Genomic DNA, 27942 nt, shown 5'->3' with positions numbered 1-27942 from the left:
AAAATAAATTTATTCACGAGAAGAAAACTGTTGACCAAGATCATTATATAAATAGAAGATTAACTGAAAAAGGATAAAAAGTGAGAACATTGGCAGTGGTAGAGATCCCCCTCCCAAAAGAAAGGTAAAAGTAACAAAGACAGATCAAGAAAACCAGGAAAATAAAAACACTGCAGGCAGTAAGGAAGGTTTCTTGAAATTATAGTATTCAACCTAAGTCAAATAAAAACCAAGACCAGTAGTATTTTTTTAAAACCCAGAAAACGATTTTTTGACCCTGCAGAGTGAATAAAGCAGGAAAACTGGATATCTTAGTATAACAGAGTAATGACTTGATGGTTTTACATTGTAAAAATACATTTTTTAAAACAATCTGTACTCACCAAAAGAACTGGAAAAACTGTGCAATGACAGATACTTATGTACATTTATATAACATTTTGTCTTGTCATTTCTCCTACAATATGGTATATTACTAGTCACACCAGCATAGTAGACAATATGGCAGCAGAGCTGACAATCCGCTTAATTGAATATCATCCATATCACACTTCTTTTTGCACCAGATTGTACTTCAAGTCAGGCATATCAGACCCAAGATAATCAAACCAAGGGCTTTTGTGCCTAGGATATATGTCAACAACAGTCAACACATCAGTCACAGTCCATTGACTCACGTTTAACATCCATCAGAGATAGGGTCCTAATTAAGAACTCACAATGTTCTGTTTCATATATTTATACATAAGGAAGCAGAAAGGGACATAGGTTGACCTAGGTGGGAATCAATCATTAATGTCACCTTTCAAAATGTACACTGACCACTTTTTACTTCCCTCCTGCCCCAAGCACATTTTCCTCAACTCCTTCTTCACTCAAGGATCTACTCATTTCCCAAATTCACCACATTCAGTAACGGTTTGTTCTATAAATTGACAACCCTTCAAAATCTACTCCTTAAGTTATATTTAACTGTGGCATCATTAACTTTTCTGATTAATGCTTCATATAAAATACTCCTACACCCAGCTCATTAATTCTCTTCATTATTTAAAAAATGAAAATGTTCCACTTTCATAGTCTTTTTCCTCCAATGAGAACTAATTTGGTTCCTTTAGCTACACTGCACTGATCAATTATTCAAAAAAACAAACTGGTCATCAATTCTGGATTACAATGGTCCTGGACTCCCCACTATTAATTTAATGACTTCAGATCATCTGGTTGTTAATAGGTAGCATTGGCTTCTTAATTTAAAGATCATTTTGTTTGCTATACTCTTGGCAGCATCAATCTGTCCAGTAACCTCTGAATGTTGTGTCCCAGTAATTGATAACTTTATTGATCCTATTTAGTTTACTTCAATATCACTCAAAGCCAAATTGCAAAAGAAACTGCATCATTCAGATTAAGTGGTACAACTCAAATGAGACATTTTGGTGAGCTCCCTAAGGCCCAAATACACAGAATATATCCATATATGTAGCTTATTCATGCAAAAACAATCCCAGTGTATTAAACCAATTCCCACGCACTTCAACCAGGTCTAATTCCAATCAGAATCTGTTTCCAATTTATTTTCACTGCATTGAATTTCAATGGGCAATCCATTAACTTCCATTATATAAATTCACAGTGGATCACATGGTTTCCCATTCACACCACGAGATAAATTTCCAATCGATCAAACCATTTCCTAATCAATCCCCCATCTGGAATTTCAGTGAATCAAACCACATCTCTTTCACTCCAATTAAAAGTGAAATTTCAATGACCAAACTTTCCTATCTCTCCCCCTGTATAAAATTCCAGTGGGCCAGATAACTTCCCATTTATTGCCATTATATATTACCTTTGATCTAAATATAACTCTAAAAGCAAACCTTGATTCAAGTCCAATGTTTATGGTGTTTTGTGATGTTTTTCAGTTGAATTGTTCAAGGAGTGACTCAATGGGCTGTGGCAAGAAAGATTTGCACATTGGCTGTTTCCATCTGCAGTTTACAGAATTCCAAATCCAAAGATAATATCTCTTGGCAAACCAATTCAAAGGATTCAATTGTGCTTCTGAATCTTTTTGATGGTAAAATACTTTTTACAGTAAAACATGGCCAAACTGGCAATTGCTAATTAGTAGAGGTTAGCTCTGCTAAAGTTCCCATAAATAAATAAATAATCAAATATCTTATTGAAGGTATATTTGCCCTCTAGGAATTCTGTGGACCAAACAAATGGAAGGTCTGTGCTTGTGTATCTTTAACCATCTTCATTCATGAAAATCCATAACAATTATGATTCTGCAGTGATAAACTTCATTTCTGCATTGCCACTGCCAGAGGTCATGTTGTTGTCCCTCACCTTCCTTCTAAACATGAATGGGAAGGCCTTCTTAAAAGACTTCCTGAAACTGGCTCCCATAAACCCATAAACTATGGGGTTGATGCAGGAGTTGGCATATGACATGCAGTTGGCCCAAGTCTTGATCTTGTAGGTCTCATAGTTGGCCTGGAATTTTGAGTAAAACCCCTGGAAGAGGATGAAGAGTTGGATGGGACCCCAACAGACTGTAAACAGGAGCACAATTACCACCACCATTTTAGAAATCTTGCTTCTCATTGCTATTGTCCTTTCAGACAAAAGCTGAACCTAGTTGAAAACAGATATACATTAGTGTTACACTCTCAAAGGGCAACTGTACCAAATTTGAATTGCTGCAGTGTAAAACAAAAATTCTTATGAGACCAATTAACAACAAAAGTAGGGAGGATTGAGAAAAGGGCATTCACAGCCCATTTTGCTGGGTAAATACTTGTTCAGACTATTTATATCCCCCTCTTGCCATGCAACAATTCCACATCCTTTGCTTCCTGCTCCCTCAGGAACTTAACTGTTTCTTTCAGTGCTTCTGTACCAACTTGATTGTTAGTCTATTTTGAAACTTACCAACATCAATGTAAAAAGTAGTTACCTATTAAAAGGGAAAGAAAGTCTAGGCATAGTCACTTTTGTTCAAAATACTCCCCCTTTTTATAGATGAAATTAAAACCTGCATTGTCTTTCATTTTTTTCTTAAAACATCAATGTTATTGCTGGCATGGAGACTGTAAAGTGGGGTTTCCTTCCCTGCTCGGCTGCTCCAGTGATGCAGTTACAGCGTGTGTCCCAGAGTGACTCGATTACAAACAATAGAGGCATGTCTTCAAACCTGCCCAAATAGTACTCCAGGGCCAATTGACCCTGGGAAACCATCTTGCCAGCTGGGAAATTATTTTAAATAGATCAACACACTTGTTAAATTTGTGAATAAAGGCTGAACCTAGTTGAAAACAGATATACATTAGTGAACTCACTGTTTCTAATACAGCAAAATTGAATTTTGCTAATTATTACACACTGTAATTTCATGCCATGTTACTAAACTTTTCATACCTGGCCTTAAATTTCATTGACTCAGCACCTGTGGTATTAAAAAAACTCTTCTTTATCCATATAACTGTGGCATGTGACTCCATTTTTCTCAAAGAAGGAAATAGTAATGTTGGAAACAGATATAATTATCTAATAGACCTTACATCTTATCTGCAAGTCATATAGCTGGAAATCATACTATTTTATACAAAGTCAGAGCACAGTAGGATATAGCTTCCTGATTTTACTGTAAAGATGTCCTCTTGTAGAACATCTGGTGAGCAATTGAACAAGATGCATTTTTTCAGATACCAAGTCACCATTAATGGTCAGTTATCTTAATAAGGGGTCTCCCAGGAAAGGCTCTTTTCTGCTCATTTGTATTAATGACAATTTTGGATGGACTTTTGCTACATCTCCTCCAGCATAATTGACTCAATCTAAAACATAAGCAGTAACTAAATCACTACAGGTAAATAGAAGTGGACAATGGTGGATAAATGTATTAACTTTAATGGTGAGAAGATCAAATCAATAATTCCAACAAAAAAGCCTGACCATGGTACTATCCACCCATATATCCACTGTAAGCTCTGTCCAATCACAAACATTTGGATCCCTGCCTTGATATTCAAGGTATACTGAAACAAAACAAAAAGTAGAAATTAAGAAACTTTGGCCACAGTTATCATAGTCACTAATTTTACTGTTATAAAAATATATATCTATATATACACCCAGTGATGGAATACTATGATCCTATATTGGATAGCTCTTTCAAAGAGCCAGCACAGGCACAATAGCCGAATGGCCTCCTTCTGTGCTGTATCATTCTATGGTAACGCTGAAGTCAGATTTCCATATTTATACCTGGACTGCAACCTCTGCTGCAGCTGCATCTCAACACTCTGATCCAAAAAATTTGCGAGGAATACTAGCAGCAAGATCATCTTACTGTGAAGCTTTCTCCCAGACATTTTGCTATTAGTAACTCTGTCCTTTGTATTCAGAAGTTCAAAGGAAGATCTAGTCATTATCTGTTGAACTCAAGTTCTTGGCCATTAGAAAACTCTGGTCTTTCTGCTGGTATTCCATTGTATACTTCCCTTTTCTATGGTCTCAGCAAACACAAAGATCAATTTTGTGAGCCATCTGTCCTTGTTGTAATTACCTCTGGCTGCACCATTTTGTTATGTCAGTTTACTATACAAAAAGATTACAGCCTGCAGCCTACATGTAACTTTTAATCTAGCCTCTGAATGCAAACACAGACCATATCAAATTCAACAATGAGGTTTGAGTTTAGGGTGAAAAGGTATTCAGAGTGTAGGGACTGAAAAGAATGAGGGAGCATGATTGGTTAGAAAGAAAACCCAACCAAAACATAAACCACCACTTCTATTGCCACATGTCTGGCCTTTCCTTGGTGGGCAGAGATACCCCATTTAGAAATTAAAGTATCATGGAAAATTCATTTTTGGTGTTTGGTTTGAGAAAGACAAGCCTCACACACACCTGATAGTTGTTGTCAATGGGCTCAACAACAGGTTGTCCAACTCTCTTAATCATCAAGGAGTAGCACAGGGAGATGGTGAGCAAAGGCAGAAGGTAGACAGCAAGAAAGTGGTAGAGTATGAAGCCTTTCTGATGGGCATCTGATGGAAAGGCCTCGGCGCAATACGTCCTAGGTCCATACCAGTACCCCTTTTCAATCTTCTGGTACATAATAATTGGGAAAGACAGAACAAAGGAACCTGGAATCAAAAGGCACTGATGTTACTGAGATCAACTATGAGCCTACATGGTGAATGCCATGTAACGGGGATAGCAGAGACTGAATACCAGGCTGCCGTGAAATCAAGGGGCTTGGGTGCCATTCATTAATTGTTAGAACCTCCAAGATGTATTACTGCTTTAAAACATACTCCTGGATATTTTGTTATTCTTTATAATATTTCTAAAGTAAAATTACTTATACATAGTAAATAAATGTGTATGTAACAGAAATGAGCAGGAAGTTCTTGAATCAGTACCGACAAAATTGCATTCATGATGTTACCACACGATAAACATGGCAAACTGAAGAGATGATATATATTAATTGAGATAAACTTCACCTCATGTTCTGAGACCTTGAACTCAAGTAATTGCAATTGGAGACATTTTCTGCAGACGTGTTTGTCCAAGTTAACGTTTGCTACTTGAAACTCCCATATCCTGCAGGAATCACATATCACTATCCCTTCTGATGATGATATTCTAACAATAAATGGTGACGTTTTGGTTAAGTTTTAAGCTTATATTCTTTATTTAAATTTCAATGAATCTACTCTTCTGCTCTTCCTTCTCCCTCTCCACCTAATGCCTGTTTTGGAAGCATTGTTTTCACTCTGTTCCCCCCTTCACTCTGTTACCAACTCACTCCATGATGGCTCTCCACTCTGCTGAGTTTATGTTCCCAGGTGTGGGGAGGTGCTGACCAGAGCCCAGGCATCTTCCATTCGGTGTAAGAGAATATCTAATGGGGCATTTTGTGGCATCTCCTATCAGCCAGCCTGGAGTAGTAATGGGAGTGATCTAGGAACAAATTGTGAGAAGTGCATGTGGAGCTAGAATCAACACAGATGTGATCGGGCGCTAAAACCCTGAAGTAAAGTTAAAATCTGCACTTGCAACTTAGTTGAAGGAAAACATTTTTCGTCCACGTTTCATGCCCGGCAGCCAGCCTTGATTGACACACTGGCTGTCTGTCAGGCAGGAAAACAGCTGGGGTTAGATAAGAGTCTTCAGGGTTTGGATGGGAGGGTCGGGGAGAGATCAGGATCTTTGGGGGTTGGATGGGGGGGGTCAGGATCATTAGGGGTTGGAAAGGAGTCAGAGAGAGATCGGGATCATTGTGGGTTGGATGGAGGGGTCGGGGAGAGATCGGGATCATTGGGGGTTGGATGGGGGTGTCGGAGAGAGATCGGGATCATTGGGGGTTTGAAGGGGGGTCGGGGAGAGATCGGGATCTTTGGGGGTTGGATGGCGGGTCGGGGAGAGATCGGGATCTCTGGGGGTTGGAAGGGGGGTCGGGGAGAGATTCGGGATCACTGGGGGTTGGATGGGGGGGTCGGGGAGAGATCGGGATCATTGGGGGTTGGGAAAAATCGGGATCAATGGGGGTTGGAAAGGGGGTCGGGAAGAGATCAGGATCATTGGGGGTTGGATGGGGTTGTGGTCTCGGACATCGGGGGGGGGGGTCTCGGACATCGGGGGGGGGGGGTCTCGGACATCGGGGGGGGGGGGGGTCTCGGACATCGGGGGGGGGGGGTCTCGGACATCGGGGGGGGGGGGTCTCGGACATCGGGGGGGGGGGGTCTCGGACATCGGGGGGGGGGTCTCGGACATCGGGGGGGGGGGGTCTCGGACATCGGGGGGGGTCTCGGACATCGGGGGGGGTCTCGGACATCGGGGGGGGTCTCGGACATCGGGGGGGGTCTCGGACATCGGGGGGGGTCTCGGACATCGGGGGGGGTCTCGGACATCGGGGGGGGGGTCTCGGACATCGGGGGGGGGGTCTCGGACATCGGGGGGGGGTCTCGGACATCGGGGGGGGGTCTCGGACATCGGGGGGGGGTCTCGGACATCGGGGGGGGGTCTCGGACATCGGGGGGGGGTCTCGGACATCGGGGGCGTCTCGGACATCGGGGGGGGTCTCGGACATCGGGGGGGGGGTCTCGGACATCGGGGGGGGTCTCGGACATCGGGGGGGGGTCTCGGACATCGGGGGGGGTCTCGGACATCGGGGGGGGGGTCTCGGACATCGGGGGGGTCTCGGACATCGGGGGGGTCTCGGACATCGGGGGGGGTCTCGGATATTGGGGGAGAGCCTCGGGCATCACAGGGTTTTGGACATCGGGGGAGAGCCTCGGGCATCACGGGGTTTTGGACATCGGGGGAGAGCCTCGGGCATCACGGGGTTTTGGACATCGGGGGAGAGTCTCGGACATCGCCGAGGGGGTGGGTCAGCTGATCACAGGGGTCTGGTTGCGGCAGGTAAGCTTGTTAAGCCTGGAGGAAACAACCCTGCTCCTCCGGGCCCACAAGCAGTGCAATAAAGTCACTTACCTCATGATCCAGCCCTTCTCGCCTCCTTTTCACTGATGAGATTCATGAGCCCAGAGAAACCCGCGTTGGAGGCGTTAAATTTAAAGTTAAGTCAAATTCAATTTAAAAAGACCTACTTAACGCCTCACAAGGACGTTAACTGATGCTATAAGTACCTACCCGCTTGAACTGATTAAGGTCTCAACTGCGGCGAGCAAGTTACAAAAGCAAGGAAATTATGATTGGCCACAACTAGAATACTGTGTCCAGTTCTGGGCACCGCACTTTAGGAAAGATGTGAAGGCCTTAGAGAGGGTGCAGAAGAGATTTACTAGAATGGTTCCAGGGATGAAGGACTTTAGTTACGTGGATAGACTGGAGAAGCTGGAGTTGTTCTCCTTGGAACAGAGAAGGTTGAGAGGAGATTTGATAGAGGTATTCAAAATCATGAAGAGTCTAGACTGAGTAGATGGAGAGAAACTATTCCCATTGGCTGAAGGGTCAAGAACCAGATCACATAGATTTAAGGTGATTGGCAAAAGAACCAAAGGCGACATGAGGAAAAACTTTTTTACACAGTGAGTGGTTGAGATCTAGAATACACTGCCCGAGGGGGTGATGGGGACAGATTCAAAAGGGAATTGGATAAGTACTTGAAGGGAAAAAATTTGCAGGGCCACAGGGATAGGGTGGGGGAGTGGGACTAGCTGGAATGCTCTTGCAGACAGCTGGCACGGACTCAAAGGGCCGAATGGCCTCCTTCCGTACTGTAACCATTCTATGATTCTATGATTCTATACTCGCACGCATCCAAACGCATCTTGGTTAAACCCAGAAGTGGGCGCGTTGGAGCCGAGTTGCGGTCCCGCTCCAAAAATCAATTATTTTAAGTACCCACCCACCCCAACCCACCCGTTCTAGGGGGTTAAAATACCCCTCATGGTGTCTGGATTTGAATTCAGGCACATAAAATGGATGAACATGTCTCTATTGGCTGCGAAAATCTTCAGTTAAATATAAATTTTGGTGCCGTCTCAACACTGTTTCCACACTATCTCAACACAAAACTGTTCTCAAAGTTGGTGCGAGTTGGTACAATTTAATACTTTCACTCAAAAAGTCCTGAATAATGGAGTGGGGGAGACTACTTTTGAGATTGGGACAAAGGCAAGGAAAATGCAACGGAGGTCTTCACTGTATCTGCTTCACACAAAGCCCTGATATAGATGTATCTAATGCACTCACTGCATACAAAAGGGACAAGTTCTGTTAATCCTCACATTTGCAAACTCAAATATGGACATACATGCTTTCACTTCCACAGTGTTACATCAGAATATACCTATCCATATGCACATGCTGACCACCATGGCAACCCTGGGAGTACGGTGACGCAGCGACTTGAGTGGATAAATTGTAGCATAACATCGGTCAGCACTCATCGCAGTCAAGGTAATACAGGTTGCCTGGACAGTAACCTATAGAAAACAAATTTATAAACATCTTCATTACATAATAAGGCAACAAATGGGATGAGAAAGGAATTTAATCTGGTTATTGGTGACTGCAAATCATCTAATCACACCCCCTCAAATCATCGACAGAAAGTAAAGTCACCCTTTCAGCAATTCTCTCAGGCCTGATAACATACACTCTTTATTATCCTCATTAAAAGTAATATATTTTCCCCATTAAGGTTCCGTTTGCCTATCCACCAATCCTTAACTGAAAGAGTGGGGCAATATTCTTTAATCACTCTGCCAGTTCTGCTCTGTTTTCATTTCTCAGTGCAAGTACACACTATGATCCCAATGAATGCAGCGTTTAACTCCAATCAACTTACAGTTGTGCCTCAGTCAATATAAATGTATTGTCCAGGTCAGTGTGATGTTCTGTCAGTAGCACATTTAGTAAATATTAACCCAGGTCACAATTATAGAATCATAGAATCATAGAATCATAGAAGTTACAACATGGAAACAGGCCCTTCGGCCCAACATGTCCATGTCGCCCAGTTTATACCACGAAGCTAGTCCCAATTGCCTGCACTTGGCCCATATCCCTCGATACCCATCTTCCCCATGTAACTGTCCAAATGCTTTTTAAAAGACAAAATTGTACCCGCCTCTACTACTGCCTCTGGCAGCTCGTTCCAGACACTCACCACCCTTTGAGTGAAAAAATTGCCCCTCTGGATCCTTTTGTATCTCTCCCCTCTCACCTTAAATCTGTGCCCCCTCGTTATAGACTCCCCTACCTTTGGGAAAAGATTTTGACTATCGACCTTATCTATGCCCCTCATTATTTTATAGACTTCTATAAGATCACCCCTTAACCTCCTACTCTCCAGGGAATAAAGTCCCAGTCTGTCTAACCTCTCCCTGTAAGTCAAACCATCAAGTCCCGGTAGCATCCTAGTAAATCTTTTCTGCACTCTTTCTAGTTTAATAATATCCTTTCTATAATAGGGTGACCAGAACTGTACACAGTACTCCAAGTGTGGCCTCACCAATGCCCTGTACAACTTCAACAAGACATCCCAACTCCTGCATTCAATGTTCTGACCAATGAAACCAAGCATGCTGAATGCCTTCTTCACCACCCTATCCACCTGTGACTCCACTTTCAAGGAGCTATGAATCTGTACTCCTAGATCTCTTTGTTCGATAACTCTCCCCAACGCCCTACCATTAACGGAGTAGGTCCTGGCCCGATTCGATCTACCAAAATGCATCACCTCACATTTATCTAAATTAAACTCCATCTGCCATTCATCGGCCCACTGGCCCAATTTATCAAGATCCCGTTGCAATCCTAGATAACCTTCTTCACTGTCCACAATGCCACCAATCTTGGTGTCATCTGCAAACTTACTAACCATGCCTCCTAAATTCTCATCCAAATCATTAATATAAATAACAAATAACAGCGGACCCAGCACCGATCCCTGAGGCACACCGCTGGACACAGGCATCCAGTTTGAAAAACAACCCTCGACAACCACCCTCTGTCTTCTGTCGTCAAGCCAATTTTGTATCCAATTGGCTACCTCACCTTGGATCCCATGAGATTTAACCTTATGTAACAACCTACCATGCGGTACCTTGTCAAATGCTTTGCTGAAGTCCATGTAGACCACGTCTACTGCACAGCCCTCATCTATCTTCTTGGTTACCCCTTCAAAAAACTCAATCAAATTCGTGAGACATGATTTTCCTCTCACAAAACCATGCTGACTGTTCCTAATTAGTCCCTGCCTCTCCAAATGCCTGTAGATCCTGTCCCTCAGAATACCCTCTAACAACTTACCCACTACAGATGTCAGGCTCACTGGTCTGTAGTTCCCAGGCTTTTCCCTGCCGCCCTTCTTAAACAAAGGCACAACATTTGCTACCCTCCAATCTTCAGGCACCTCACCTGTAGCGGTGGATGATTCAAATATCTCTGCTAGGGGACCCGCAATTTCCTCCCTAACCTCCCATAACGTCCTGGGATACATTTCATCAGGTCCCGGAGATTTATCTACCTTGATGCGCGTTAAGACTTCCAGCACCTCCCTCTCTGTAATATGTACACTCCTCAAGACATCACTATTTATTTCCCCAAGTTCCCTAACATCCATGCCTTTCTCAACCGTAAATACCGATGTGAAATATTCATTCAGGATCTCACCCATCTCTTGTGGTTCCGCACATAGATGACCTTGTTGATCCTTAAGAGGCCCTACTCTCTCCCTAGTTACCCTTTTGCCCTTAAAGCACACAACCAGAATAAATCTAATTGTAAACAATTTTACAACACCAAGTTATAGTCCAGCAATTTTATTTTAAATTCACAAGCTTTCGGAGGCTTCCTCCTTCGTCAGGTGAACGATGTGAAAACCCTATGTGAGAACCTCTCTGGATACATCGAGGGCATCCTGAAACCCATCGTACAGGGAACCCCCAGCTTCTGTCGCGACACTACAGACTTCCTCCAAAAACTCAGTACCCACGGACCAGTTGAACCAGGAACACTTCTCACCACGATGGACGTCTCGGCACTCTACACCAGTATCCCCCACGATCGTTTCACATCGTTCACCTGACGAAGGAGGAAGCCTCCGAAAGCTTGTGAATTTAAAATAAAATTGCTGGACTATAACTTGGTGTTGTAAAATTGTTTACAATTGTCAACCCCAGTCCATCACCGGCATCTCCACATCAAGAATAAATCTAGGTGTTGAGCATCATTACTGCATTCACTGGTTCTCCACTTAAGAACATAAGAACATAAGAAATAGGAGCAGGAGTAGGCTATACCGCCCCGCCATTCAATCAGATCATGGCTGATCTTCAACCTCAACTCCACTTTCCTGCCCGATCCCCATATCCCTTGATTCCCCTAGAGTCCACTTTGACTTCTTAAGGTTTAATTTCCTATGGTTAATGAATTTATGTTAAATTCTTTTGTGCGATTTTAACACAGTCGTTGACCTGCTTATTTTAACTGAGTTAGTAAGCGAGTTAAAATAATATACAAAGTTTTTGCATGAATGCATTAACCAGTACACCATCAAAGGAAGTTAAAAGACCTTGATTCAAAAAACCAGACCTGGGAACTGAAGGATCAGAATACTAGCTCTAACTATGTTTCCCTTCTATATTAACTCGATTCTTCCTGACTTGTAGATGTCTCTGATGGCGCAGCACTAAACATCAGCAATATATCTTCATTCATTCTTGTCTGGGGGCAAGTGTTTTTTTCAATTCATATTCACTTAACGTTTGTCCTCTCACTTACCTGCTGTAAGTAGTTGACAAATTTGCACATAAAGTCTCCAAAGATCCAGCTGGGTAGAGGATACAGAGTGGCAGTAAATGGAACACAGCAGACCAGGAATATGATATCTGTGGCAGCCAGGTTAGCTTTGAACAAGAAGGAAAAAATCATTAGGATCAAAAGCTTTTTGGCAGTCCATATGGCTTTTCAATGTCAATTTGGGAATGACTTTCACAAAAAAAGGCCCATGAGGTTCGTCAGGGAAGGTCTGCACTTGTGAAGCTGTGTTGGTTGTCGTTTATTATGTTTCTTACACACAAGAACTCCTCCATTTTATTTCTGAGTATTCATCTTTAATCGTTGACTATTGAGGTAAGGCTATCGGGTCTGTATTTACCAGGTATGGATCTGTCAGTTTTTATGAATATGGGAACTGTATTTTTCAGCTCTGTCACAACCGTTGATTCACTGACTCACAAATGTCCTCTTTTATCTATCTAATTATTCTGGGTCTTACCTGTGGGATTTATTGGTTTTCAGCCCCTTGAACATATCTAAAACTTAGACTTTGTTAATGTCACTGATAAATGAAAAAGCAAACTGAAGGAGTACACTGTACCAAACAGCACAGTGGCAGAGAATGGTCCAAGTCTATATACCAAATGCTTTTCTCTGCTCAGACATCTAATGATTTGGATAGGTTCAGATACACAAAACTTTTGGCACCTTAATAGGAACATAGGCACAGGAGTAGGTCATTTAGTCCCTCGAGCCTGTTCAGCCATTCAATAAGATCATGGCTGATCTGTGACCTAACTCCATATACCCACTTTAGCCCCATATCCCTTAATACCTTTGGTTATATCAGATCTAAACTAACTTTTAACGGCATGGTAAGTATTAATGACTGCCAAACAACCTCTCTGTCACTGAAAAATTTTCAATCTCATTCCTCCCAATATTAATTGTTGCTGGATATTAAAAAAAAATTAAATTTAAAATTTTTTTTTACTTTTTCTTTCTGTCTCTTTTATCTCTGTCCTTTAATCTTACCCTCTCTTTATTTTGCTTTCTCGATCTGATTTTACTTTTGAATTCACTGTTGTAGCTTTCACTTCCTGATTCTGACTGCGTGGCTTCAAGCTGATTTGTTGAGGGGAGAGAGCGATCCATTCCCTGCTCCCATGGCTGACAGAAGCCTAGGAAAGAAGGCTGCACGTTTTGCAGCTCACCAATGAAGCAAGTTGGCACCCAGAAGCCCATGAATAAGATGGGCTTTGTGGGTGAGTTTATAATTAACGAATGGTGTGTGAGGTTCATTTAGCTCAATTTCTGGGCCAAGGAATTGCTCACAAAAAATGTTTTCCACCACTAGAGGATTATGTTATGTTTGATAAGTGGCACACTCGTGATGCAGATCAAGCATGAACCCCAGACCAATTCTCTCACAAACTCTCTCAGTTTAGTACACTCCACCACAAAATAATTGGTTCCCAACCACTTCTTGGTTAGAAATTAATATCGATGGCTTGGTCGCATTCACAGCCCCTATAAATGTGGCACAGAAGAGTCCACACCTGAAATGTTAACTTGTCTGTTCTCTCAACAGATGCTGCCTGACCTGCCGAGTATTTCCAGCATTTTCTATTTTTGTTCAGATTTCCAGCAGGCACAGTTAATTTTTTGCTTTTTTACCTACAAATGTGGTGTTTTCTTCATTCCCACTAGAGGGCAGCAATTAACCAGTCAGTAAAGCTGAGAGTGCTGAAAGTTTTCCCAATCACACATCTTTCTCATACAGCATGGCAAAAACCATTCCAGGCATTTGTGAAGTGGTATTTTAACAAGAATTATTCTGAAAGAAAAACACAAAGAATAAAGAAAGACAGAAAGAAAAATCAAGAAAAAAAGAGAACTGCATTTGTTTGAGAGAGAGAATGGGACAAGAGATAGAGGAGAGACAAATTAAAGATGTATGGTTTGTATTTACCTGAAAAATGAGCCATTGAGAATATATCAAAAATGCCTCTACACCATCTACCAGTCTCACTGATTTGTTTGACAAAAGGCAACCCGCTTACTCTCTCTGATAATCCTTGCTCTCTCAATTACAGTAATGCGTTGCAACCATTCAATGTAATGAAGCCCAACAATACTCATTTTAGCATAATTGTAATCTATCTCAATGTAATGAAGCCAGTTTTATTTACAAAATGCTTGGAAAGTTAAAGATAGACTGCTGCAAGTAGCACAGTGATACAACACACTGAAGAACCAGTAGACTGCGTCACATCAGTCAAAGATGCAGGTCTGATTGTCCATGTAGCTTGTAGATTGTCCATGATGCCAGGTGGAGACCAAAAGCTTATACAAATAAGAGGAAAAAAAAAAATCAGAGAAAGAGCCATCACTGAATCACTCTCATGTACCTCCTCCCATCCAGCGCACAACAGCATTAGTGGAGTCCTAGGAGTGGGTCACCTCCTCACTCTGTGGGACACAGGAAATACACAGTCTGGGGAGCCCTGGGGGAACTGCAGAGTGAACAGGGTTTTCATACCCCCCTCACAAATAAAATTGAAAAGGGGAATTGTCATGCCAGCTTTATAAGCAGAGCAATGCACAATGACATCATCATGTTGTTGATCAGCTCAACACTTTTCAGCTGAAATAGAAATCAGAAAAGCTGGACTAAAATGGTTTGTCCTTCTGCAGGCCGAAAAACATGAGAATGGAATTTTTGGAGGGCACTGTTCTGACAGTTCAGGAACTGAGGCTGCTTGAAAATTCCCCAATGTGAAGCTACTGGCCAACTTACAGGAAAATATAGGAACATAGGAACAGGAGTAGGCCATTCAGCCCCTCATGCCTGCTCCGCCATCATAGCTGATCTGTGATCTAACTCCATATACCTGCCTTTGGCCCATATCCCTTAATACCTTTGATTGCCAAAAAGCTATCTATCTCACATTTAAATTTTGCAATTGAGCTAGTATCAATTGCCGTTTGCGGAGAGAGTTCTAAACTTCTACCACCCTTTGTGTGTAGAAATGTTTTCTAATCTCATTCCTGAAAGGTCTGGCTCTAATTTTTAGACTGTGCCCCCTACTCCTAGAATCCCCAACCAACGGAAATAGTTTCTCTCTATCCACCCTATCCGTTCCCCTTAATATCTTATAAACTTCGATCAGATCACCCCCTAACCTTCGAAACTCCAGAGAATACAACCCCAATTTGTGTAATCTCTCCTCGTAACTTAACCCTTGAAGTCCGGGTATCATTCTAATAATTCATATACTCCCTTTCTGTGTGCTACTTGTCTGTTTCTTAAATGTCAATCAACTATTGGGTTTCACAAACCACCAACAAATGAATCTAACGTCACAAGATAGAGGATGTCACCAATTTAGATGAATGGACAAAATATCAGTTCAATCTAACCCACAGAAACTGCTCCTTTCAAGGCTCCAACTTATGTATATGATGTCAGATGAGTTTACATGTGGCTCTACCAAATTTACACTGATGTCAAACAATAATCAAGCTTGCTATGTTTTCTCCTGATTGCACGGTTTTTACAGAGGACCCAAGAATGGAGAACCTGGCCTAGAAATTCAATCGCGCTGCACCCATTTTGCAAAACAGATGCCTACGGGACCAATATGGTGGGTGGCGTAGGCATGCTCATTGTGCACCAAAGGTGTGCCGCCCGCTGTCGGCATCCAGGCACCCGATGGAAGTATTAGAAAGCCTCATTATAATATTCAAATAACGTCCTACGCTTGTTGTAGGACCTTTTTGTGAAATTGATCTGCCACGTGATTAAACTCATTCAGCAACTCATGACTCTAACAGGTGCTTCAGTCGCGCTATTTAAATAGCCCATCCACTCCATACAGGTTAGTTCCTGGTTTGTCATTTTAGGCTACTGGTTAACTTCTGGGTGTTTTTTTTCCTTCTACAACCAATTTCTGACTTCTGCTAACAACTTTCTGCTGGGACTGGGCTGCTTTTGTCTGCCTTCAAAACGGTTTTATTGCAACCACGGGCAGTCTGGTAGGTCTGCCTTTGGGGCTGGAGGACAAGGAGGAGCAGTTAAGAAGACAGGAGAGGGCAGGAGCAGCTGGGAGAAGAGAGCCCTGCCCAGGAGACCATACTCACAGCAGGTCTTCAGGGGGCTCTTCTCCTACCTGAACATAGAGGAGCAAGATGTCAGGCGCCTTCGATTCACCAAGTAGGCTATCGCCAAGCTATGTCACCTGCTGCAGCCACAACCCAAGCCTCAAACCGGGGCATGGACAGCACTGCCTGTGGTTGTCAAGGTCACCGTGGTCCTTACCTTTTATGTCACGGGTTGTTCCAGGCTGCAGCAGGTAACATTAGTGACATCTCCCTGTTTGCTGTTCACCATTGTATCAGGGAGGTTACCGAGTCTCTCTATGTCTACATCTCTTTTCCAATTGACAAAGTAAACAGGACGAGAGTGTATTGGGCTTCGCCCACATTGCAGGCTACCCCAGGATGTAAGGTGCCATAGACTGCACCCACATTGCCTTGCCTGCTCCCCATCACCAGCCTAGCATCTTCCTGAATAGAAAAGGATATTGCTCCCTCAATGTCCAGCTTGTTTGCGACCATAGCCTGTGGTCTACCTATGGACTGCTGAATAATAAAGGCATCATGGATTCACTCTGGATAATGGGCATTCACTTACACTATGCTATTGTTGTGGTCAGCACCAGCTGAACATTTACGGAATGGAAGCTGTTCCTGTTTACATAAGCCATGGGGCTGATGTTAAGAGCCCTGATGCCTTGGCTCTTGGGCACATGGCGACCATAGTGAAAGTTCCATACCTTTTTTTTCCAAAGGACAACTGATAAAGGTGTTTCTCTTTGCAATCACTGCTTCTGTTATTTCCTCGATGAATGTGTGCACTGCAGGTTGGCTGATCTGGCAGATGTCCCCTGCATGAGCTAGAAAGGATCCATTAACATTAAAGCTTAATGCTGTGATAACCTTCACTGCTACTGGAAGAGCTGTCCCTGTTGTGGAAGTTGTCTGCAAGTCATCCAAGAGGAGATGGCATTGCACAGTGACAGTGGAGGCAGGGGAACCTGATCTCCTCTGTCATGACAAGATAGGATTAGCAAGATCTGTAAACACAGGTCCTGGGGTATTGACAGATACAGACATAACACATCAGTTGTTGTTGCACCTGCAATTGGTATCCTCTGATGAACTTGTCCCCTTCACTTAAATCACTAGCGTTATCTGAAAGCTCTGAATCAAGCACACTAAACTCTGCACCAATTTCACATCCCTCAGTGCTGGCCAGTGAGGCTCAAAGCCACCAACAGGGCCATGTAAAGTTGGCCCTATAATACAGATCAGATTCAAGCTGCCAACACATATGCATGCTGATACCAGGGCCTAAATTTTAACAATGCGGCGGGATCGCAGCGGGGAGTCAATAAGTGGGTGGGAAACCCAGAAAAAATTTTTGTGTGTGTGTTCCCGAGTGATCACGACTCAACTGAAGCCACTTAACTCAACTTCCAGGTTTCGTGTCCTCAAGCTGCACAGCGGGCATACTGCGCACCTGCATGACACAATTTAAAACCCACTATTTAAAGGGCCAATGCAACAATGCATTTTGAAGGTGAAAGGAGGAAAAAGCAGAATGGAACGTCATAGAGCAAAGCCAGCACCCAGGTTCTCGGACACTGTCCTGGAGATATTACTGGCTGCTGTGAGAAACAGGAGGGAGGTGCCATACCCACTTGACAGGAGGAAGTCACCTGATTCTGCCACCAGGAAGGCACGGCTGGAAGTGGCAGAACAGGTCAGCAGCAGGAACACGGCGCCCCAGTCGTGGGTGCAGTGCAGGAAGCGATTTTAATGGCCTAACCAGGTCAGGAAAAGTGAGTACAATTACTGATTCACCTACATTCTACGGTGAACATTAGCCCCCCTCACACTGCCCTGCGAAGCCTACTCCATCACATCACTCCTCACACCTATTTAAGGCTTACGGTAAAGTTACCTTCACTGTCTGTGCACTTCTTCACCCACCCACCCCTGTTTGTGTACCAACCTCTTCCACTCACCCCAATCCTGATGCAATCTGATCAATCTGTCTGATACTCACCCTCTGATGCATCTCATTCATTGTCAGCCTGACCCAGAGCAATGCATCCATCGGGTGACCCCTTCACCCTCACTCACACAACAACATTTATATAGCGCCTTTAACGTAGTAAAACATCCCAAGGCACTTCACAGGAGCTTTATCAAACAAAATTTGACACCGAGCCAGAGAAGGAGGTATTAGGACAGATGACCAAAAACTTGGGCAGTTTTAAGGAGCATCTTAAAGGAGAGAGAGGCAGAGAGGCAAAGAGGTTTAAGGAAGGAATTCCAGAGCTTAGAGCCGAGACAGCTGAAGGCACGGCTACCAATGGTGGAGTGATTAAAATCGGGGATGCGCAAGAGGCCAGAATTGGAGGAGCGCAGAGATCTAGGAGGGTTGTAGGGCTGAAGGAGGTTACAGAGATAGGGAGGGGAAAGGCCATGGAGGGATTTGAAAAGAAGGATGAAAATTTTAAAATCGAGGTGTTCCCGGAATGGGAGTTAATGTAGGTCAGCGAACACAGGGATGTTGGGTGAATGGGACTTGATGCGAGTTAGGATATGGACAGCAGAGTTTTGGATGAGCTCAAGTTTATGGGAGGCCGGACAGGAGAGCATTGGAATAGTCCAGCCTGGAGGTAACAACGGCATGGATGAGGTTTTCAGCATCAGTTGAGCTGAGGCAGAGGTGAAGTCGGGCGATGTTACGGAGGTGGAAGTAGGGGGTCTTGGTGATGGAGCAGGTATGTGGTTGGAAGCTCATCTCAGGGTCAAAGAGGACACCAAGGTTGCGAACGGTCTGTACATGTCTGTACTTTCTCCCCTTGTAGGAGAAGTGAGCGCAAAATGCAAGGGAGAGGAGTCGGACTGGAGGGGGGCCTCCACAAATTGTGGCTCTTACTGAAGCAGAGATGGAGGCCTTGGAAATAAGCCATTGGGGATGCCGAGACTGGCACCCACAAACGTCTGGTGACAGAACTTTAACATCCCTCACACACATGGATTGATGGTGGCAAGAGCAGCTGTGAAGAGTCCGTGAGGTGGGTGCATTCCTCTCCAAGCTCTGCTCAGCTTGGCACTGATGCTGAACCCCGGGGGCCATCCTTGAAAAGGAGAATGATAGAGGTACAGACGCACTTTTGCGACATACTGGAAGACGTGCCACACTCACTCTCCATGATAGCGGAGAGGATGGAGGAGTCCACCTCCAGTATTAGTGGACTGGTGACACAGGTAAGTGCAGGAATATCTGTGATGGGGAGAATGGCAGCCTCCATCGAGCTTTAAGCGTGGCTCACAAATGAGTCCATTCAGGCCCTGGCAATGGCTGTGCAGACTTAGGTGAACAACATTCTGCCGCCTTAAACAGCCAGAGAGATACATTAGCACTGGCCTTACAAGGCATCATACATGTCCTCCAAGCCGTTGTCCAGCAGAGTGGTAGGAGTGATGTGGCCCTGGCCCAAGAGAGGGATGATGGCGAAAGGGTACATGGAAGTGGGGACCCCACTCAAAGTGCACCTACATCTCAGCCATTGCACCCCTTTCAACCGGTATCCGCAATGCTGCCTCCTCTCCCGGTGGCCGAGTTTGCCCCTGCACAGGTGTAGGTGCAGCAGTCTTTGGCAGGGCCCTCATGGGCTCCAAAACCCAGAGGTCATAGGCCAAAAGCATCTAAGCAGTCAGAGCATGAATCTGAGCAATCTTCCACTACCTCTACTGCAGCCATAGGGGATGCACCATGTGGAAGCGGTAGGAAGAGAAAGTCTAAGGTTTTGTAATCACCAAGAGTATGCACAAGGGTGTCTGACAGAATGTCATGTTTTTCATTTATATTTGGTTTATGTTAAATGCACATTAAGTGTTCTGATTCTCACCACCACTGCCATGTCTTGTCCATTCTTGAGTCCCTTTTGTGAATGTGCCCTTGCATGTTCCTCATCATGAACGGCAAGACTTAACCCACGTAATGGGTGCATTTACAATGGGTGTATGTGTGGTTGTAGGACTATTTTGTGCAACCTGGGGGGGGGGGGGGGGGGGACAGGGGAGGTGAATGCTGGTAATGGTGATGGTGGTGGTCATTGCAGTTGGTCTGAGTACTTGACTATCTTCACTTTGCAGATCTCCCTATGAGAATCTATCAAATATGAGTGACTCCCTGGTATCACGAGCAGCCAGGTGAGATGCTACTCTGCCGATGGTTTGCCCATCGTTCCCCTCCTCCTCCTCGTCTTCTTCAATATTGATGGCAGGTGTGGATGCTTCATGAGTACATGGGACCTCATCCACCTGTAACCCAGATTGATCCAGGCACCCGAAGCGAATCTTCAGCATTCCTATGGCTTGTTCAATGACAGACCTGGTGGTGATGTGACTGTTGTTATACCACTGCTGTGCCTCGCTGGTGGGGTTCCTCATAGGTGTCTTGAGCCACTTCTGCAGGGGGTATCTCTTGTCTCCAAGGAGCCAGCCCTTAAATCTGTCTTGTGCTTGGAAGAGGGCCGAGATGTTGGATTCACGCAACATGAAGGAATCACGGCAGCTGCCAGGGAATTTGGCACACCCCTGCAGAAACCTCTTCCGGTGGTTGCAAACCAGCTGCACAATGATGGAGTGATATCCGTTTCGGTTGATGAACAGTCGTGGCTCATATGCAGGTGCTCGGATTGTTATGTGTGTGCAATCAATTGCGCCCTGTACCCATGGGAAGCCGGCCAGAGAGTGGTTAACCCACTGCCCTCTCAGTCTGACTGATGTCGTCGATGGGGAAGTTGACTTGGTCGGATGCCCTGGCAAACAAGCCATCCGTGACCGGTCATATACACTTATGGACAGACGACTGAAAGATCCTGGTAGTGTCACCGGTGGCATCTTGGAATGATCCGGAGACAAAGAAGTTGAGGGCACTGGTGACTAACTGCGACGGGCAATGCATGCCCACCAGGCCCATCCAGGAGCAGGGCTGCATGAAGGAGCCTGCAAATATCTGCGGCCACCTGACAACTCAATCTAAGCCTCCGTAGGCACTGCTCCTCAGAGAGGTCCAGGAAGCTCAGCCTCTGCCTGTAGACCCTCTCACGAGGGTAGTGCCTCCTGCCCCTCTGCGCTCTTCTGCAGGTCCTTGTGGCGCACCTCTGTCTTGTGGAGTTGCAACTCCCAGAACTGCACGCTTTGCCTGCCATAGATGCTGATGTGCCTCCTACTCAGATGTACTGTAGAATAAATCCATTGCGCCCCCATATCCTGATGGTATCAGTTTGAGGGGGGGTCCAAAATGTAGGTAAATATGGGTGAACACAAGAATTCTGAGAGTGAACAAAGAAATCTCAGATAAAAAACACAAAGATTTGTCTGAGAACTGATTGCCCTGCTGCAAAAACTCACCTTTTCTTCACATGTGTCAAACACTGGTTTCAAGGTCCAAATGGCTGGCGTCTGCAACTCACCTTCGTTTCCTTCGCGTGTTTCGGAGGCCACGGGAGACACGTTCAGGTAGAGTTAAAATCGTTTGTCTGCCTCAGTACACTAAAATTTAATTCAATTAACTACTTCAAATACCTTAATTGCCCCTTTAAATATCATCCCATCGGTTCTATGTGCCGGTGGGACTTCCGGGTTCCTGAAGTGCGCGCCTCCGGACGCGTCTGGGTGAAACGCGGAATTCGGCGGGATGGAGCTGGGATCCGTTTCTGCTCCAAACTTTTAAAATTTTTACTGCCCCCCTGCCCCCAATCCACCCATTATTCGGGGTTTAAATTCACCCCCAGGTCTCTATCAACTAATGTGCCCTTGCCATACCACTGGGTAAAATTAATAATTCACTCATATTTTGATACTGTTTGACTTGAATATGCCTCCAATTGAGTTAAACACCATCACAGGTGTAAATCTCATTCAGTATTGATCTCTTATTTAAAAACAGAAAATGCTGGAAATACTCAGCAAGTCAGGCAGCATCTGTGGAGATAGAAACAGAGTTAATGTTTCAGGTCAATGACCTTTCGACAGAACTAGAACAAGTTAGAGATTTAACAGATTTTAAGCAAGTACAGACCCAGGAAAAGGAGAGGGAGGAAGGGGAGGGGAGGAAAGGACAAAAGGGAAGGTCTGTGATAGGGTGGAGAGCAGGAATGATTAAATGACAAAAGGGATGATGGTGCAAGGCAAGGAGGGTGGTAATGGGGCAAATAAAGAAACAAAGGATGGGTCCAGAGGAGCTGTAAATGGCAACAGCAGAACCATTACCAGCACCTGCTGTCCGAAAAAATGGGAGCAGTGGTTATGATCTGAAGTTATTGAAATCAATGTTGAGTCTGGAAGGTTGTAAAGTGCCTAATCGAAAGATGAGGTGCTGTTCCTCGAGCTTCCGTTGAGCTTCAGTGGTAGGAGGCCGAGGACAAAGAGGTCAGAGTGGGAGTGGGACGGAGAATTAAAATAGCCTCACAGCCGAACATCAAGCCATAGTTTCCCAGACCGTCACTGACCTCATCTCCTCTGGAGATCTTTCCCCCACGACCTCCAATGTCATAGTTCCCCAATCCCGCAAAGCCCGCTTCTACCTCCTTCCGAATATCCACAAACAGGACTGCCCCGGTAGACCCATCGTTTCAGCCTGAAATTGCCCTGCGGAATCTATTTCTTCCTATCTCGACTCCATTTTTTCTCCCTTTGTCCAGTCTCTTCTGACCGATTTCCGTGACTCTACCGACACCCTCCGCCACTTTAATAGTTTCCAGTTCCCCGGCCCTAACCATCTCCTTTTCACTATGGACATCCAGTCTCTCTACACCTCCATCCCCCACCAGGACGGCCTGCGGACCCTCCACTTCTTCCTTGAACGGAGACCCAACCAGTCCCCATCCACCACCAACCCCCTCCACCTGGCTGAACTTGTTCTAACGTTGAACAACTCCTCCTTTGACTCCATTCACTTCCTCCAAATAAAAGGTGTCTCTATGGGAACCCGTATGGGTCCTGGTTATGCCTTCTTTTTTGTGGGATACATGGAACATTCCTTGGCCCAGTCCTACTCAGGTCCCCTCCCTCACTTCTTTTTCCAATACATTGATGACTGTATCTGTGCTGTTCCCTTCTCTTGCCCCGAACTGGGAAAATTTCATCAACTTTGCTTCCAATTTCCATCCTTCCCTTGCCATTTTAATTCTCTGTCTCACTCCCACTCTGACCTCGGCCTCCGACGCTGTTCCAATGAAGCTCAACGGAAGCTCGAGGAACAGCACCTCATCTTTCGTTTAGGCACTTCACAACCTTCCCGACTCAACATTGATTTCAAAAAATCAAAAGCAAAACACTGTGGATGCTGGAAATCTGAAATAAAAACAGAAACATGCTGGAAATAGCAGGTCAGGCAGCATCTGTGGAGAAAGAAACAGAGCTAACCTTTCAAGTCGATGACCTTTCATCAGAACTGGAAGAAGTCAGTTCTGAGTATTTCCAGCATTTTCTGATTTTATTTCCGATTTCCAGCATTTTGCTTTTGATCCCTTATTTGTTCGGTTGTAACTTTTACACATTCACTGTTTGCTACTGCAGAATAACACAGGCTGGGATATTCAATAGGATTATCAATAGGTAACATTTGGGCATAGTACTAGCGCTATCCAAAACACCTAATTCTACAGTTATGCAGCAGAATTTAACAAAATATATAAATTACTATTTTTGACGCTGCGGGTTATTGAGTTCGCATGTCCTCTCTAAGTTTCTCCTGCTTTTCGCTGACTTCTCACTGTTCTAGCAATTGATATTTTCAAATCAAATGATTTTCATCTCAGTAAAAACCTTAACATGAATTGGGAGTTAAATTTAAAACTTACAGCCTACGTCGGGAAAAGCACACACCTAACAGAAAGAAAATACACTTCGCTCGATAATATATGCTGCAATATTTCAATTCTGTAATTCAGCCGATTCCACTTGTATTTAGGTTCGCCCCGGACTTTTACTGTTTCGAGTAGAAAGTTGCAAGAAGCCCAGAAACAAACACATCGCTCTGAGTGTTTCTTTGATCTCGCAGTCACACTTCCACACCATATAATGTAGGATCTCTCCCTCGCTATCTTTCATTTACAAACCCTCTCCTCCCCATTGAGTTCTCTGATATCCCGCAGTGTCCCGATCCGGTCCCACCTGTTAACTCATTTCGGGCCATTCAAACTGTTATTTACCTCCCGACTGATTTCTTTCTTTCCTCATCGATCTTTTCTCCGTTAATCGTTCCCCTACATTCCGCTGTATTCTCCTTTTCTGATCTGACCAACCCACCTCTCCCTCACCATTAACCCCGTTCCTCCTTTTTCACCTCACGTTCCCCCTCCCCGTTTAGCCTCACTCCGCGTTCGCCCTCTGCCCTCCCCTTGGGGTCCCCCTCTCTCCTCCTCTCCCGGTCGCCCATCTCCCCCAGTCTCCCTTCTCCCCTCCCCGTCTGACCCCCTCTCCTCATCCCAATCTCCCCTCCCTCACCTGACCATTCCCACCCTCCTTGACCATTCCCCCTCTCCACTCCACTCTCCCCCTGATAATCCCCCCCCCCTGACCATTCCCACCCTCCCAACTGACCATGCCCCATCTCCACTCTCCAACAATTCCCTCCTTCCGCTGACCGTTCCCTCTCTCCACTCCCCTCCTCTCCCTGACCATACCCTCCTCCCCCTGACCATTCCCCCTCTCCACTCCTCCCCCTGACCATTCCCCCTCTCCACTCCTCACCTCTGACCATTCCCCCTCTCCACTCCACTCCTGACCATTCCCCCTCTCCACTCCACTCCTGACCATTCCCCCTCTCCACTCCTCCCCTTGACCATTCCCCCTCTCCACTCCTCCCCCTTGACCATTCCCCCTCTCCACTCCTCCCCCTTGACCATTCCCCCTCTCCACTCCTCCCCCCTGACCATTCCCGCACTCCACTCCTCCCCCCTGACCATTCCCCCTCTCCACTCCCCCCCTGACCATTCCCCCTCTCCACTCCACTCCTGACCATTCCCCCTCTCCACTCCTCCCCTTGACCATTCCCCCTCTCCACTCCTCCCCTTGACCATTCCCCCTCTCCACTCCTCCCCTTGACCATTCCCCCTCTCCACTCCTCCCCTTGACCATTCCCCCTCTCCACTCCACCCGACCATTCCCCCTCTCCACTCCACTCTTCCCCCCTGACCATTCCCCCTCTCCACTCCACTCCTGACCATTCCCCCTCTCCACTCCTCCCCTTGACCATTCCCCCTCTCCACTCCACTCCTGACCATTCCCCCTCTCCACTCCTCCCCTTGACCATTCCCCCTCTCCACTCCTCCCCCTTGACCATTCCCCCTCTCCACTCCTCCCCTTGACCATTCCCCCTCTCCACTCCTCCCCTTGACCATTCCCCCTCTCCACTCCTCCCCCTTGACCATTCCCCCTCTCCACTCCACCCGACCATTCCCCCTCTCCACTCCACTCCCCCCCCTGACCATTCCCCCTCTCCACTCCTCCCCCTTGACCATTCCCCCTCTCCACTCCTCCCCCCTGACCATTCCTCCTTTCCACTCCTCCCCTTGACCATTCCCCCTCTCCACTCCTCCCCTTGACCATTCCCCCTCTCCACTCCCCCCCCCTGACCATTCCCCCTCTCCACTCCTCCCCCCTGACCATTCCCCCTCTCCACTCCTCCCCCTGACCATTCCCCCTCTCCACTCCTCCCCCTGACCATTCCCCCACTCCACTCCTCCCCTTGACCATTCCCCCTCTCCACTCCTCCCCCTGACCATTCCCCCTCTCCACTCCTCCCCCCTGACCATTCCTCCTTTCCACTCCTCCCCTTGACCATTCCCCCTCTCCACTCCTCCCCTTGACCATTCCCCCTCTCCACTCCCCCCCTGACCATTCCCCCTCTCCACTCCCCCCCCCTGACCATTCCCCCTCTCCACTCCTCCCCCCTGACCATTCCCCCTCTCCACTCCTCCCCCTGACCATTCCCCCTCTCCACTCCTCCCCCTGACCATTCCCCCTCTCCACTCCTCCCCCTGACCATTCCCCCTCTCCACTCCTCCCCCTGACCATTCCCCCTCTCCACTCCACTCCTCCCCTGACCATTCCCCCTCTCCACTCCTCCCCCCTGACCATTCCCCCTCTCCATTCCCCCCCCGACCATTCCCCCTCTCCACTCCCCCCCTCCACTCCACTCCTCCCCCCTGATCATTCCCCCTCTCCACTCCTCCCCTTGACCATTCCCCCTCTCCACTCCTCCCCCTGACCATTCCCCCTCTCCACTCCTCCCCCTGACCATTCCCTCTCCACTCCTCCCCCTGACCATTCCCCCTCTCCAATCCTCCCCCTGACCATTACCCCTCTCCACTCCTCCCCTTGACCATTCCTCCTCTCCACTCCTCCCCTTGACCATTCCCCCTCTCCACTCCTCCCCCCTGACCATTCCCCCTCTCCACTCCTCCCCCTGACCATTCCCCCTCTCCACTCCTCCCCCCTGACCATTCCCCCTCTCCACTCCTCCCCCTGACCATTCCCCCTCTCCACTCCTCCCCCCTGACCATTCCCCCTCTCCACTCCTCCCCCTGACCATTCCCCCTCTTCACTCCACTCCTCCCCTGACCATTCCCCCTCTCCCCTACCATTCCCCCCTCCCCTGACCATTTCCCCTTCCCCTGACCATTTCCCCTTCTCCCCTCCACATTATCCTCTCTCCCCCTCCCCTGACCATTCCCCCACACCCCTCCCCTGACTATTCCCCCTTCTCCCCTCCCCATTAGCCCCTTGCCTGACCATTTCCCCTTCTCCCCTCTCCATCACTCCCTTTCTCCTCCCCTGACTATTCCCCCTTCTCCCCTCCCCTGACCATCCCCCCTCTCCCCTCCCCCGACCATTCCCCCTCGCCCCTCCCCATTAACCCCTCCCCTTCCTTGACCATTCCCCCTTCTCCTCTCCCCTGACCATTCCCCCTCTCCCCTCCCATGACCATTCCCCGTTCTCCCCTCCCCATTACCCCCTCTCTCCTCCCCTGATCACTCCCCCTCTCCCCACCCCTGACCATTCCCTGTTGTCCCCTCCCCATTACCCCTTCTCCCCTCCCCTGATCATTCCCCCTTCTCCCCTCCCCTGACCATTCCCGCCCCCTATCCTTACCGATGTAGAAGTTGGTGGCCGTCCTCATCTGCCGGTGTTTGGTAATCACATAGATGACCAGCGCGTTACCGACCAGTCCCAGCAACATGATGAGAGCGAAGAAGAGCGGTACCAGCCAGGCGTCGGTCAGGAAAGGCGGCTCCCTGTCCTCGTCCTCGGTGCCGTTCACCAGGGACACGTTCAGCTGGGATACGGTCCCGTTCTCCAGTGGAGCGGCCAGGCTCCAGGTAACCGGCTGCATCGGCGGGCGGGAGGACGGACAGACCCCCTCTGGCAAATACAGAATTGAAGGCTGATCAGTGGGCTTACCCTGCAGATACCGGGGGACTCTGATCACCCTGCAGATACCGGGGGACTCTGATCACCCTGCAGATACCGGGGGGCTCTGATCACCCTGCAGATACCGGGGGACTCTGA

The 27942-nt window shown here is 46.6% G+C and overlaps 1 protein-coding gene across 1 annotated transcript; it reads right to left on the bottom strand.

The window, feature by feature from the left end:
• On the bottom strand, positions 1-27942 carry kiss1ra (KISS1 receptor a). Its single transcript, XM_067990081.1, has 5 exons — positions 27526-27942; positions 12280-12404; positions 8840-8975; positions 4924-5162; positions 1-2646 (listed from the first exon to the last, which is right to left on the bottom strand). The coding sequence occupies exons 1-5, from the start codon at positions 27764-27766 to the stop codon at positions 2290-2292; spliced, it is 1098 nt and encodes a 365-aa protein (XP_067846182.1). The 5' UTR covers positions 27767-27942; the 3' UTR covers positions 1-2289.

The sequence above is a fragment of the Heptranchias perlo genome, chromosome 9, assembly GCF_035084215.1.
Source record: "Heptranchias perlo isolate sHepPer1 chromosome 9, sHepPer1.hap1, whole genome shotgun sequence".
In the NCBI taxonomy this organism is placed as follows: domain Eukaryota; kingdom Metazoa; phylum Chordata; class Chondrichthyes; order Hexanchiformes; family Hexanchidae; genus Heptranchias; species Heptranchias perlo.
This window is presented reverse-complemented; position numbering and strand designations above follow the sequence as displayed.

Coding starts and splice junctions, on each gene's coding strand:
- kiss1ra (XM_067990081.1), bottom strand. CDS start 27,766: ATGCAGCCGGTTACCTGGAGCCTGGCCGCTCCACTGGAGAACGGGACC. Junction 12,405..27,525: donor GGCCACCAACTTCTACATCG/GTAAGGATAGGG, acceptor TCTTGTTCAAAG/CTAACCTGGCTGCCACAGAT. Junction 5,163..8,839: donor CAGCATGTGCATATGGATAG/GTATATTCTGAT, acceptor TTTTGATTCCAG/GTTCCTTTGTTCTGTCTTTC.